The 15,694-nt window shown below is 46.8% G+C and overlaps 1 protein-coding gene across 1 annotated transcript in view; it reads left to right on the forward strand.

Moving 5' to 3' along the window:
* Positions 1 to 15,694, forward strand: part of LOC138854975 (zinc metalloproteinase nas-13-like) — a 138,317-nt gene that overhangs the window by 99,104 nt on the left and 23,519 nt on the right. The window contains exons 7-8 of the mRNA XM_070101340.1: positions 12,218 to 12,286; positions 12,353 to 12,377. Of these exons, the coding sequence (XP_069957441.1) occupies positions 12,218 to 12,286; positions 12,353 to 12,377 (94 nt within the window). The remainder of the gene's footprint in view (positions 1 to 12,217; positions 12,287 to 12,352; positions 12,378 to 15,694) is intronic.

Here is a 15,694-nt window from a genome sequence, read left to right on the forward strand (position 1 = left end):
TACAAGCCTTGTACCTGCATCATCCCGCTACAAGCCTTGTACCTGCATCATCTGCTAGAAGCCTTGTACCTGCATCATCCCGCTACAAGCCTTGTACCTGCATCATCCCGCTACAAGCCTTGTACCTGCATCATCCCGCTGCAAGCCTTGTACCTGCATCATCCCACTACAAGCCTTGTACCTGCATCATCCCGCTACAAGCCTTGTACCTGCATCATCCCGCTACAAGCCTTGTACCTGCATCATCCCGCTACAAGCCTTGTACCTGCATCATCCCACTACAAGCCTTGTACCTGCATCATCCCGCTACAAGCCTTGTACCTGCATCATCCCGCTACAAGCCTTGTACCTGCATCATCCCGCTACAAGCCTTGTACCTGCATCATCCCGCTACAAACCTTGTACCTGCATCATCCCGCTACCAGCCTTGTACCTGCATCATCCCGCTACAAGCCTTGTACTTGCATCATCCCGCTACAAGCCTTGTACCTGCATCATCCCGCTACAAGCCTTGTACCTGCATCATCCTGCTACAAGCCTTGTACCTGCATCATCCCGCTACAAGCTTTATACCTGCATCATCCCGCTACAAGCCTTGTACCTGCATCATCCCGCTACAAGCCTTGTACCTGCATCATCCCGCTACAAGCCTTGTACCTGCATCATCCCGCTACAAGCCTTGTACCTGCATCATCCCGCTACAAGCCTTGTACCTGCATCATCCCGCTACAAGCCTTGTACCTGCATTACCCCTCTACAAGCCTTGTACCTGCATCACCCCGCTACAAGCCTTGTACCTGCATCATCCCGCTACAAGCCTTGTACCTGCATCATCCCGCTACAAGCCTTGTACCTGCATCATCCCGCTACAAGCCTTGTACCTGCATCATCCCGCTACAAGCCTTGTACCTGCATCATCCCACTACAAGCCTTGTACCTGCATCATCCCGCTACAAGCCTTGTACCTGCATCATCCCGCTACAAGCCTTGTACCTGCATCGTCCCGCTACAAGCCTTGTACCTGCATCATCCCGCTAAAAGCATTGTACCTGCATCATCCCGCTACAAGCCTTGTACCTGCATCATCCCGCTACAAGCCTTGTACCTGCATCATCCCGCTACAAGCCTTGTACCTGCATCATCCCGCTACAAGCCTTGTACCTGCATCATCCCGCTACAAGCCTTGTACCTGCATCATCCCACTACAAGCCTTGTAACTGCATCATCCCGATACAAGCCTTGTACCTGCATCATCCCGCTACAAGCCTTGTACCTGCATCCCGCTACAAGCCTTGTACCTGCATCATCCCGCTACAAGCCTTGTACCTGCATCATCCCGCTACAAGCCTTGTACCTGCATCATCCCGCTACAAGCCTTGTACCTGCATCATCCCGCTACAAGCCTTGTACCTGCATCATCCCGCTACAAGCCTTGTACCTGCATCATCCCGCTACAAGCCTTGTACCTGCATCATCCCGCTACAAGCCTTGTACCTGCATCATCCCGCTACAAGCCTTGTACCTGCATCATCCCACTACAAGCCTTGTACCTGCATCATCCCGCTACAAGCCTTGTACCTGCATCATCCCGCTACAAGCCTTGTACCTGCATCATCCCGCTACAAGCCTTGTACCTGCATCATCCCGCTACAAGCCTTGTACCTGCATCATCCCGCTACAAGCCTTGTACCTGCATCATCCCGCTACAAGCCTTGTACCTGCATCATCCCGCTACAAGCCTTGTACCTGCATCATCCCGCTACAAGCCTTGTACCTGCATCATCCCGCTACAAGCCTTGTACCTGCATCATCCCGCTACAAGCCTTGTACCTGCATCATCCCGCTACAAGCCTTGTACCTGCATCATCCCGCTACAAGCCTTGTACCTGCATCATCCCGCTACAAGCCTTGTACCTGCATCATCCCGCTACAAGCCTTGTACCTGCATCATCCCGCTACAAGCCTTGTACCTGCATCATCCCGCTACAAGCCTTGTACCTGCATCATCCCGCTACAAGCCTTGTACCTGCATCATCCCGCTACAAGCCTTGTACCTGCATCATCCCGCTACAAGCCTTGTACCTGCATCATCCCGCTACAAGCCTTGTACCTGCATCATCCCGCTACAAGCCTTGTACCTGCATCATCCCGCTACAAGCCTTGTACCTGCATCATCCCGCTACAAGCCTTGTACCTGCATCATCCCGCTACAAGCCTTGTACCTGCATCATCCCGCTACAAGCCTTGTACCTGCATCATCCCGCTACAAGCCTTGTACCTGCATCATCCCGCTACAAGCCTTGTACCTGCATCATCCCGCTACAAGCCTTGTACCTGCATCATCCCGCTACAAGCCTTGTACCTGCATCATCCCGCTACAAGCCTTGTACCTGCATCATCCCGCTACAAGCCTTGTACCTGCATCATCCCGCTACAAGCCTTGTACCTGCATCATCCCGCTACAAGCCTTGTACCTGCATCATCCCGCTACAAGCCTTGTACCTGCATCATCCCGCTACAAGCCTTGTACCTGCATCATCCCGCTACAAGCCTTGTACCTGCATCATCCCGCTACAAGCCTTGTACCTGCATCATCCCGCTACAAGCCTTGTACCTGCATCATCCCGCTACAAGCCTTGTACCTGCATCAGCCTTGTACCTGCATCATCCCGCTACAAGCCTTGTACCTGCATCATCCCGCTACAAGCCTTGTACCTGCATCATCCCGCTACAAGCCTTGTACCTGCATCATCCCTCTACAAGCCTTGTACCTGCATCATCCCGCTACAAGCCTTGTACCTGCATCATCCCGCTACAAGCCTTGTACCTGCATCATCCCGCTACAAGCCTTGTACCTGCATCATCCCGCTACAAGCCTTGTACCTGCATCATCCCGCTACAAGCCTTGTACCTGCATCATCCCGCTACAAGCCTTGTACCTGCATCATCCCGCTACAAGCCTTGTACCTGCATCATCCCGCTACAAGCCTTGTACCTGCATCATCCCGCTACAAGCCTTGTACCTGCATCATCCCGCTACAAGCCTTGTACCTGCATCATCCCGCTACAAGCCTTGTACCTGCATCATCCCGCTACAAGCCTTGTACCTGCATCATCCCGCTACAAGCCTTGTACCTGCATCATCCCGCTACAAGCCTTGTACCTGCATCATCCCGCTACAAGCCTTGTACCTGCATCATCCCGCTACAAGCCTTGTACCTGCATCATCCCGCTACAGGCCTTGTACCTGCATCATCCCACTACAAGCCTTGTACCTGCATCATCCCGCTACAAGCCTTGTACCTGCATCATCCCGCTACAAGCCTTGTATCTGCATCATCCCGCTACAAGCCTTGTACCTGCATCATCCCGCTACAAGCCTTGTACCTGCATCATCCCGCTACAAGCCTTGTACCTGCATCATCCCGCTACAAGCCTTGTACCTGCATCATCCCGCTACAAGCCTTGTACCTGCATCATCCCCCTACAAGCCTTGTACCTGCATCATCCCGCTACAAGCCTTGTACCTGCATCATCCCGCTACAAGCCTTGTACCTGCATCATCCCAGCTACAAGCCTTGTACCTGCATCATCCCGCTACAAGCCTTGTACCTGCATCATCCCGCTACAAGCCTTGTACCTGCATCATCCCGCTACAAGCCTTGTACCTGCATCATCCCGCTACAAGCCTTGTACCTGCATCATCCCGCTACAAGCCTTGTACCTGCATCATCTGCTAGAAGCCTTGTACCTGCATCATCCCGTTACAAGCCTTGTACCTGCATCATCCCGCTACAAGCCTTGTACCTGCATCATCTGCTGGAAGCCTTGTTCCTGCATCATCCCGCTACAAGCCTTGTACCTGCATCATCTGCTGGAAGCCTTGTACCTGCATCATCCCGCTACAAGCCTTGTACCTGCATCATCCCGCTACAAGCCTTGTACCTGCATCATCCCGCTACAAGCCTTGTACCTGCATCATCCCGCTACAAGCCTTGTACCTGCATCATCCCGCTACAAGCCTTGTACCTGCATCATCCCGCTACAAGCCTTGTACCTGCATCATCCCGCTACAAGCCTTGTACCTGCATCATCCTGCTACAAGCCTTGTACCTGCATCATCCCGCTACAAGCCTTGTACCTGCATCATCCCGCTACAAGCCTTGTACCTGCATCATCCCGCTACAAGCCTTGTACCTGCATCATCCCGCTACAAGCCTTGTACCTGCATCATCCCGCTACAAGCCTTGTACCTGCATCATCCCGCTACAAGCCTTGTACCTGCATCATCCCGCTACAAGCCTTGTACCTGCATCATCCCACTACAAGCCTTGTACCTGCATTACCCCGCTACAAGCCTTGTACCTGCATCACCCCGCTACAAGCCTTGTACCTGCATCATCCCGCTACAAGCCTTGTACCTGCATCATCCCGCTACAAGCCTTGTACCTGCATCATCCCGCTACAAGCCTTGTACCTGCATCATCCCGCTACAAGCCTTGTACCTGCATCATCCCACTACAAGCCTTGTACCTGCATCATCCCGCTACAAGCCTTGTACCTGCATCATCCCGCTACAAGCCTTGTACCTGCGTCATCCCGCTACAAGCCTTGTACCTGCATCATCCCGCTAAAAGCCTTGTACCTGCATCATCCCGCTACAAGCCTTGTACCTGCATCATCCCGCTACAAGCCTTGTACCTGCATCATCCCGCTACAAGCCTTGTACCTGCATCATCCCGCTACAAGCCTTGTACCTGCATCATCCCGCTACAAGCCTTGTACCTGCATCATCCCAGTACAAGCCTTGTACCTGCATCATCCCGCTACAAGCCTTGTACCTGCATCATCCCGCTACAAGCCTTGTACCTGCATCATCCCGCTACAAGCCTTGTACCTGCATCATCCCGCTACAAGCCTTGTACCTGCATCATCCCGCTACAAGCCTTGTACCTGCATCATCTGCTAGAAGCCTTGTACCTGCATCATCCCGTTACAAGCCTTGTACCTGCATCATCGCGCTACAAGCCTTGTACCTGCATCATCTGCTGGAAGCCTTGTTCCTGCATCATCCCGCTACAAGCCTTGTACCTGCATCATCTGCTGGAAGCCTTGTACCTGCATCATCCCGCTACAAGCCTTGTACCTGCATCATCCCGCTACAAGCCTTGTACCTGCATCATCCCGCTACAAGCCTTGTACCTGCATCATCCCGCTACAAGCCTTGTACCTGCATCATCCCGCTACAAGCCTTGTACCTGCATCATCCCGCTACAAGCCTTGTACCTGCATCATCCCGCTACAGGCCTTGTACCTGCATCATCCCGCTACAAGCCTTGTACCTGCATCATCCCGCTACAAGCCTTGTACCTGCATCATCCCGCTACAAGCCTTGTACCTGCATCATCCCGCTACAAGCCTTGTACCTGCATCATCCCGCTACAAGCCTTGTACCTGCATCATCCCGCTACAGGCCTTGTACCTGCATCATCCCGCTACAAGCCTTGTACCTGCATCATCCCGCTACAAGCCTTGTACCTGCATCATCCCGCTGCAAGCCTTGTACCTGCATCATCCCGCTACAAGCCTTGTACCTGCATCATCCCGCTACAGGCCTTGTACCTGCATCATCCCGCTACAAGCCTTGTACCTGCATCATCCCGCTACAAGCCTTGTACCTGCCTCATCTCGCTACAAGCCTTGTACCTGCATCATCCCGCTACAAGCCTTGTACCTGCATCATCCCGCTACAAGCCTTGTACCTGCATCATCTGCTAGAAGCCTTGTACCTGCATCATCTGCTACAAGCCTTGTACCTGCATCATCCCGCTACAGGCCTTGTACCTGCATCATCCCGCTGCAAGCCTTGTACCTGCATCATCCCGCTACAGGCCTTGTCCCTGCATCATCCCGCTACAAGCCTTGTACCTGCATCATCCCGCTGCAAGCCTTGTACCTGCATCATCCCACTACAAGCCTTGTACCTGCATCATCCCGCTACAAGCCTTGTACCTGCATCATCCCGCTACAAGCCTTGTACCTGCATCATCCCGCTACAAGCCTTGTACCTGCATCATCCCGCTACAAACCTTGTACCTGCATCATCCCGCTACAAGCCTTGTACCTGCATCATCCCGCTACAAGCCTTGTACCTGCATCATCCCGCTACAAGCCTTGTACCTGCATCATCCCGCTACAAGCCTTGTACCTGCATCATCCCGCTACAAGCCCTGTACCTGCATCATCCCGCTACAAGCCTTGTACCTGCATCATCCCGCTACAAGCCTTGTACCTGCATCATCCCGCTACAAGCCTTGTACCTGCATCATCCCGCTACAAGCCTTGTACCTGCATCATCCTGCTACAAGCCTTGTACCTGCATCATCCCGCTACAAGCCTTGTACCTGCATCATCCCGCTACAAGCCTTGTACCTGCATCATCCCGCTACAAGCCTTGTACCTGCATCATCCCGCTACAAGCCTTGTACCTGCATCCCGCTACAAGCCTTGTACCTGCATCATCCCGCTACAAGCCTTGTACCTGCATCATCCCGCTACAAGCCTTGTACCTGCATCATCCCGCTACAGGCCTTGTACCTGCATCATCCCGCTACAAGCCTTGTACCTGCATCATCCTGCTACAAGCCTTGTACCTGCATCATCCCGCTACAAGCCTTGTACCTGCATCATCCCGCTACAAGCCTTGTACCTGCATCATCCCGCTACAGGCCTTGTACCTGCATCATCCCGCTACAAGCCTTGTACCTGCATCATCCCGCTACAAGCCTTGTACCTGCATCTTCCCGCTACAAGCCTTGTACCTGCATCATCCCGCTACAGGCCTTGTACCTGCATCATCCCGCTACAAGCCTTGTACCTGCATCATCCCGCTACAAGCCTTGTACCTGGACGTCTTGGTCTAGGAACTGTACTTATTAATGTTAAATCTTTTCCCCTTCCAAAACCCATTATAATTACCGATCTTTTTATATTTTATTTAGGTATAATATTTGTAAAATTTAATATTTAAAATTTAATATTTGTAATATTTAACATCGAATTTGTTAATTACATTAAGAATTTCACATTCTTCCAGTAAATAATTTATCCAGAAAAACTAAACATCTGCATATAATATAATTAGGCACAATCAAACAATAATATAATCAGGCACAATCAAACAATAATATAATCAGGCACAATCAAACAATAATATAATCAGGCACAATCAAACAATAATATAATCAGGCACAATCAAACAATAATATAATCAGGCACAATCAAACAATAATATAATCAAGCACAATCAAACAATAATATAATCAAGCACAATCAAACAATAATATAATCAAGCACAATCAAACAATAATATAATCAGGCACAATCAAACAATAATATAATCAGGCACAATCAAACAATAATATAATCAAGCACAATCAAACAATAATATAATCAAGCACAATCAAACAATAATATAATCAAGCACAATCAAACAATAATATAATCAAGCACAATCAAACAATAATATAATCAAGCACAATCAAACAATAATATAATCAAGCACAATCAAACCAATAATATAATCAAGCACAATAAAACAATAATATAATCAAGCACAATCAAACAATAATATAATCAAGCACAATCAAACAATAACGATTACCTTAACTTTCTAACATATCAGCATATATATCACTTACCAAAGTGCGGCAGGCCAGGGTTCGACCCCACGACACATTGTCCCGCCTCAAGAGACCACACAATGTACATGTCACCTTATCCACTAAGCCATCGATCCTACAAACAACGTGAGCCTAGTGAACTGGGCTTGTTTCATGTTGCAAGGATACTCATGGCAGTGGTATGCCATGAGTATATATATATATATATATATATATATATATATATATATATATATATATATATATATATATATATATATATATATATATATATATATAATTTGACATATGTTTACATTCACTAAATGTATTATCTACAGTTATTTCACAAATTCGAAAGAGAGTCAAAACTTTCCATGTTTTTATTTTTGATAGGCATTTTTCCAAAACCAACTGCCTACTTTTAACACTCTATATACATGATCAGCATCCCTGGTTATTACGTCGTGTAGTTACATACATGATCAGCATCCCTGGTTATTACGTCGTGTAGTTACATACAAGATTAGCATCCCTGGTTATTACGTCGTGTAGTTACATACAAGATCAGCATCCCTGGTTATTACGTCGTGTAGTTACATACAAGATCAGCATCCCTGGTTATTACGTCGTGTAGTTACATACAAGATCAGCATCCCTGGTTATTACGTCGTGTAGTTACATACATGATCAGCATCCCTGGTTATTACGTCGTGTAGTTACATACATGATCAGCATCCCTGGTTATTACGTCGTGTAGTTACATACTCTACATTACATGTACTGATTTAAAAAGGTTTAAATTATGAGAATCAGATCACTCGACATTGTCACTCACATAGACACACTAGTGTCGTAAAAGGCAAAGGAGAAGCCAATAACAATAGCACTATGTAAAAGGCTTATGAAGTCCTCTTTGAGCACCGTGGCTTAGGTACTAAATATGGGCAGCATTAACTCGGATACCTACTTACTTTTATGTCTGGATCAAATGTAAATCCATAACAATGTAATATGAATGACACGGAAGGAAGGGTGGGAAGAAAGACAGGAGGAAGGGAGAGTTTGGTTGGAAGGGTGGGAAGAAAGACAGGAGGAAGGGAGAGTTTGGTTGGAAGGATGGGAAGAAAGACAGGAGGAAGGGAGAGTTTGGTTGGAAGGGTGGGAAGAAAGACAGGAGGAAGGAAGAATTTGGTTGGAAGGGTGGGAAGAAAGACAGGAGGAAGGGAGAGTTTGGTTGGAAGGGTGGGAAGAAAGACAGGAGGAAGGGAGAGTTTGGTTGGAAGGGTGGGAAGAAAGACAGGAGGAAGGAAGAATTTGGTTGGAAGGGTGGGAAGAAAGACAGGAGGAAGGGAGAGTTTGGTTGGAAGGGTGGGAAGAAAGACAGGAGGAAGGGAGAGTTTGGTTGGAAGGGTGGGAAGAAAGACAGGAGGAAGGGAGAGTTGGGGATGGAAGGGTGGGAAGAAAGACAGGAGGAAGGTAGAGTTTGGTTGGAAGGGTGGGAAGAAAGACAGGAGGAAGGGAGAGTTTGGTTGGAAGGGTGGGAAGAAAGACAGGAGGAAGGTAGAGTTTGGTTGGAAGGGTGGGAAGAAAGACAGGAGGAAGGGAGAGTTTGGTTGGAAGGGTGGGAAGAAAGACAGGAGGAAGGGAGAGTTTGGTTGGAAGGGTGGGAAGAAAGACAGGAGGAAGGAAGAATTTGGTTGGAAGGGTGGGAAGAAAGACAGGAGGAAGGGAGAGTTTGGTTGGAAGGGTGGGAAGAAAGACAGGAGGAAGGGAGAGTTTGGTTGGAAGGGTGGGAAGAAAGACAGGAGGAAGGGAGAGTTTGGTTGGAAGGGTGGGAAGAAAGACAGGAGGAAGGGAGAGTTTGGTTGGAAGGGTGGGAAGAAAGACAGGAGGAAGGGAGAGTTTGGTTGGAAGGGTGGGAAGAAAGACAGGAGGAAGGGAGAGTTGGGGATGGAAGGGTGGGAAGAAAGACAGGAGGAAGGGAGAGTTTGGTTGGAAGGGTGGGAAGAAAGACAGGAGGAAGGTAGAGTTTGGTTGGAAGGGTGGGAAGAAAGACAGGAGGAAGGGAGAGTTTGGTTGGAAGGGTGGGAAGAAAGACAGGAGGAAGGGAGAGTTTGGTTGGAAGGGTGGGAAGAAAGACAGGAGGAAGGGAGAGTTGGGGATGGAAGGGTGGGAAGAAAGACAGGAGGAAGGGAGAGTTGTGGATGGAAGGGTGGGAAGACAGACAGGAGGAAGGGAGAGTTGGGGATGGAAGGGTGTGAAGAAAGACAGGAGGAAGGAGAGTTGTGGATGGAAGGGTGGGAAGAAAGACAGGAGGAAGGGAGAGTTTGGTAGGAAGGGTGGGAAGAAAGACAGGAGGAAGGGAGAGTTTGGTAGGAAGGGTGGGAAGAAAGACAGGAGGAAGGGAGAGTTTGGTTGGAAGGGAGGGAAGAAAGACAGGAGGAAGGGAGAGTTTGGTTAGAAGGGTGGGAAGAAAGACAGGAGGAAGGGAGAGTTTGGTTGGAAGGGTGGGAAGAAAGACAGGAGGAAGGGAGAGTTTGGTTGGAAGGGTGGGAAGAAAGACAGGAGGAAGGGAGAGTTTGGTTGGAAGGGAGGGAAGAAAGACAGGAGGAAGGGAGAGTTTGGTTGGAAGGGTGGAAAGAAATACAGGAGGAAGGGAGAGTTTGGTTGGAAGGGTGGGAAGAAAGACAGGAGGAAGGGAGAGTTGTGGATGGAAGGATGGGAAGAAAGACAGGAGGAAGGGAGAGTTTGGATGGAAGGGTGGGAAGAAAGACAGGAGGAAGGGAGAGTTTGGTTGGAAGGGTGGGAAGAAAGACAGGAGGAAGGGAGAGTTTGGTTGGAAGGGTGGGAAGAAAGACAGGAGGAAGGGAGAGTTTGGTTGGAAGGGTGGGAAGAAAGACAGGAGGAAGGGAGAGTTTGGTTGGAAGGGTGGGAAGAAAGACAGGAGGAAGGGAGAGTTTGGTTGGAAGGGTGGGAAGAAAGACAGGAGGAAGGGAGAGTTTGGTTGGAAGGGTGGGAAGAAAGACAGGAGGAAGGGAGAGTTTGGTTGGAAGGGTGGGAAGAAAGACAGGAGGAAGGGAGAGTTTGGTTGGAAGGGTGGGAAGAAAGACAGGAGGAAGGGAGAGTTTGGTTGGAAGGGTGGGAAGAAAGACAGGAGGAAGGGAGAGTTTGGTCGGAAGGGAGGGAAGAAAGACAGGAGGAAGGGAGAGTTGTGGATGGAAGGGTGGGAAGAAAGACAGTAGGAAGGGAGAGTTTGGTTGGAAGGGTGGGAAGAGAGACAGGAGGAAGGGAGAGTTGTGGATGGAAGGGTGAGAAGAAAGACAGGAGGAAGGGAGAGTTGTGGATGGAAGGGTGGGAAGAGAGACAGGAGGAAGGGAGAGTTGTGGATGGAAGGGTGGGAAGAAAGACAGGAGGAAGGTAGAGTTTGGTTGGAAGGGTGGGAAGAAAGACAGGAGGAAGGGAGAGTTTGGTTGGAAGGGTGGGAAGAAAGACAGAAGGAAGGGAGAGTTTGGTTGGAAGGATGGGAAGAAAGACAGGAGGAAGGGAGAGTTTGGTTGGAAGGGTGGGAAGAAAGACAGAAGGAAGGGAGAGTTTGGTTGGAAGGGTGGGAAGAAAGACAGTAGGAAGGGAGAGTTTGGTTGGAAGGGTGGGAAGAAAGACAGGAGGAAGGGAGAGTTTGGTTGGAAGGGTGGGAAGAAAGACAGGAGGAAGGGAGAGTTTGGTTGGAAGGGTGGGAAGAAAGACAGGAGGAAGGGAGAGTTTGGTTGGAAGGGTGGGAAGAGAGACAGGAGGAAGGGAGAGTTTGGTTGGAAGGGTGGGAAGAAAGACAGGAGGAAGGGAGAGTTTGGTTGGAAGGGTGGGAAGAAAGACAGGAGGAAGGGAGAGTTTGGTTGGAAGGGTGGGAAGAAAGACAAGAGGAAGGTAGAGTTTGGTTGGAAGGGTGGGAAGAAAGACAAGAGGAAGGGAGAGTTTGGTTGGAAGAGGATATAGGAGAAAAAGGGAATTTTCGATATCTCTTCAGACTGACACAAGAACAACAACAATTATCACTTCACAATAACTTGGTCAGTGTTCTCTGCAGTGTCACAAACATGGTCCAGCACTGCACAGCTTTGCTATATTTCTTCCAAGGGAACAATAGATGTTTTACTTCTGGTCAAGTGCTCGTGATCCAAGGAATAAGAAATACCCTAACCGTCTTATGACCTAACCTTATTACCTCTCACCGTTATTACCTCTCACCGTTATTACCTCTCACCGTTATTACCTCTCACCGTTATTACCTCTCGCCGTTATTACCTCTCGCCGTTATTACCTCTCGCCGTTATTACCTCTCGCCGTTATTACCTCTCACAGTTATTACCTCTCGCAGTTATTACCTCTCGCAGTTATTACCTCTCGCAGTTATTACCTCTCGCCGTTATTACCTCTCACAGTTATTACCTCTAACAGTTATTACCTCTCACAGTTATTACCTACTCATTATGTTCTATATCACTTAGGTACTAGTGCTTCTCTACGTAACTTTAAGAATAAAGATAATCTACTTTCAGAATGATATAAAGAAGCTAGAGGCTCTCTACAACTGCTCCAGTGAGACAGTAAAACCAGTAGCCACTACAGTCTCTCCTGTAGCCTCCACAAAGTCACCTGTAGCCTCCACAAAGTCACCTGTAGCCTCCACAAAGTCACCTGTTACCACCCCACTTCCGGGTAAGTCTCGTCTTACTTGCTTCCCATAAAGTCACCTAAATATTCACCAAAATCAATCTAATGACACTTAAATAATCACCTAAGGTTACTTACCTTCACCTAAAAAAAAAACTTCAATTTGCGTAGGTTCACCTGGCTCTGGTGGCCTGGTGGTTAACGCTCTCGCTTCACACGGTGAGGGCCTGGGTTCGATTCCCAGCCAGAGTAGAAACATTGGACGTGTTTCTTTCAACCTGTTGTCTATGTTCCCCATCAGTAAAATGGGTACCTGGGTGTTAGTCGACTGGTGTGGGTCGCATCCTGGGACACTGACCTAAGGAGGCCTGGTCACAGACCGGGCCGCGGGGGCGTTGACCCCCGGAACTCTCTCCAGATAAACTCTCTCTCCAGATAAACACCTAATTTTCTTGTGGTTCACTTTAATATGCAGCAGCAACAACAACAACAACAACAACAACAACAGCAGCAGCAGCAGCAGCGCCGCCGCTGCTTGCTATAATAAAGTTAGGTAAGTTTTCTAATGTTCTTTTGGTAAGAATTATTAATTTTACATTCTCATAAATTAAAAAAAAATATATATCTTTAAACGTACAAGAGAAAATTTTAAAAAGGTATTAATTTTAAATTAGTTCTTGTTAATTGACCAATTTTACCTATTCGGCACGACATTTACGTACATATAAAATTGGTCAATTAACAAGAACACATTTAAAATTAAGCCATTTCTAAAAATTTCTCTTATACGTTTAAAGATATATCCTTTTCATTTATGTTAGTATAAAAATTAATATTTTTTGTACCAAAAGAACCTTAGGAAACTTGCCTAACTTATTATAACAACCGCAATTTAATTTAGCCTAATCCAACTAAATATATTTCAGCTAAGTTTACAATAATTTAATAATAAACAAACACAATAATGTATATTTTTTTCGTTAGGTTCAGAATGATTTTTGCGAAATTATTACATACACAAATTTTCGTTTTCCTTATTCAGCAAGAAGAGCGTTGATATTTAAGCTAAAATCGCAAGTTTTGAGTATTCGGCACGACATATATATATATATATATATATATATATATATATATATATATATATATATATATATATATATATATATATATATATATATATATATAGGACAAACTCATTTAAATATTGCACTTTTTCCAAAAAAAATTTACATATTTATATTTTTTTTCCATTAAAAATTTATATGAAGATTATTATTTATGGACAAAAATTAACACAAACCTCACCTATTCTCCTGTTAATTAACAATTTTTTTAGCTAAATTCTGCTTAAACGGCACGACATATATACATACATACATACATACATACATACATACATACATACATGCATACATACATACATACATACATACATACATACATACATACATACATACATACATACATGCATACATACATACATACATACATACATACATGGAATGGTATAAACCTTGGTAATAAATACCGACAAGTTGGTTTAGAAAGACACGTAAGCAAACACTATAACATATTTATTAGAAAACGTTTCGGTCCTGGGACCTTGATCACTTCTAACATGTTAGAAGTGATCAAGGTCCCAGGACCGAAACGTTTTCTAATAAATATGTCATAGTGTTTGCTTACGTGTCTTTCTAAACCATATATATGGAATACTTCTGTACACTAAGTGTCCCCTTCAAGGCAGGCGAAATTGTTCACCTGGAGAATGTTCAAAGAACTTTCACGGCACACGTAAGTACGATATACCACCTGAATTACTGGGAACTGTTGAAGTCCCTTGATTTGTATTCCCTGGAACGCAGGCGAGAGAGATACACGATAATATACACTTAGAAAATCCTAGAAGGATTAGTACAAAACTTGCACACTAAAATCACTCCCTATGAATGCGAAAGACTTGGTATGAGATGCAACATTCCCCCAGTGAAAAGCAGGGGCGCCACAAGTACACTGAGGGACACCTCAATAAGTGTCAGGGGCCCAAGACTGTTCGACTGCCTCCCAGCATACCAATAGACCCCTGGCTGTCTTCAAGAAGGTACTCGACGGGCACCTAAAGTCTGTACCTGACCAGCCGGGCTGTGGTTCGTACATCAGTTTGCGTGCGGCCAGCAGTAACACCATGGTTGATCAGACCCTGATCTCAGACCAGACCGCGGGGGTGTTGACCCCCGAAACTCCAGGTATACCCCAGGTATACATACGTGCATTACATAAGTAAAACCCATAAAACCTGTCAGCAATCATCGAAGACCAGCTCTTTCTTCTTTCACTTTTTATTAACCGAGCAATAGACATGTAAAGTAAAAGGACACAAGTGCAACTAATGTGACATTTATTGTGGCAACGTTTCGCTCTCCAGGAGCTTTGTCAAGCTCCTGGAGAGCGAAACGTTGCCACAATAAATGTCACATTAGTTGCACTTGTGTCCTTTTACTTTACATATTGTCGGTAATTCTACCAACTTTATTACGAGCAATAGACAGTTTTGACTGACAATTTCCTAGGTTCTTGGGATTTTCCATTTTTAATGCTTATTTTCATATATTTCCCCAAATTGACTTCTAATCGTTTTATCAATTATATGATCTAGAAACTCCAATAATCTTATGAACAAGCATTAGTCTAAAGCTTGTCACAGTTGTCTCTTGTTGTAGACCAGTAGACCAGTACCTGGACAATTCTTGCTCCTTCCATAATCTGTGCTGCAACACGTCATTACTTCCCCCCCCCACACACACACAGGAGCTGTGATTCGACCCCTTCAACCACTATTGAGTACACACACACACACACACACACACACACACACACACACACACACACACACACACACACACAAAATACTGAGAGGTATGGACAAGGTGGACAGAGACATTATGTTCCAGATATGGGACACAGCAACAAGGGGACACAGATGAATGTTAAAGACTCAGATGAACCACAGGAATGTTAGGAAGCATTTCTTCAGTCACAGATGTCAGGATGTGGAATAGTCTGGGTAGTGATTTAGTGAAGGCAGGATCCATACATAGCTTTAAGAAGAGGTGTGATAAAGCTCATGGAGCAGGAAGAGTGACCGAGTAGCGGCCAGTGAAGAGGCGGGGCCAGAAGCTGTGACTCAACTCCTGAAACCATAATTAGGAGAGTACGTACGTACGTACGTACGTACACACACACACACACACACACACACACACACACACACACACACACACGGGATATACGAACAAGTGTTGGATGAATTACACACAACTGAGGAGGAGGTGGAGAAGCTCCTAAGTGACCTTGATACCTCA

Source organism: Cherax quadricarinatus, chromosome 76 (assembly GCF_038502225.1).
Source record: "Cherax quadricarinatus isolate ZL_2023a chromosome 76, ASM3850222v1, whole genome shotgun sequence".
NCBI lineage: Eukaryota > Metazoa > Arthropoda > Malacostraca > Decapoda > Parastacidae > Cherax > Cherax quadricarinatus.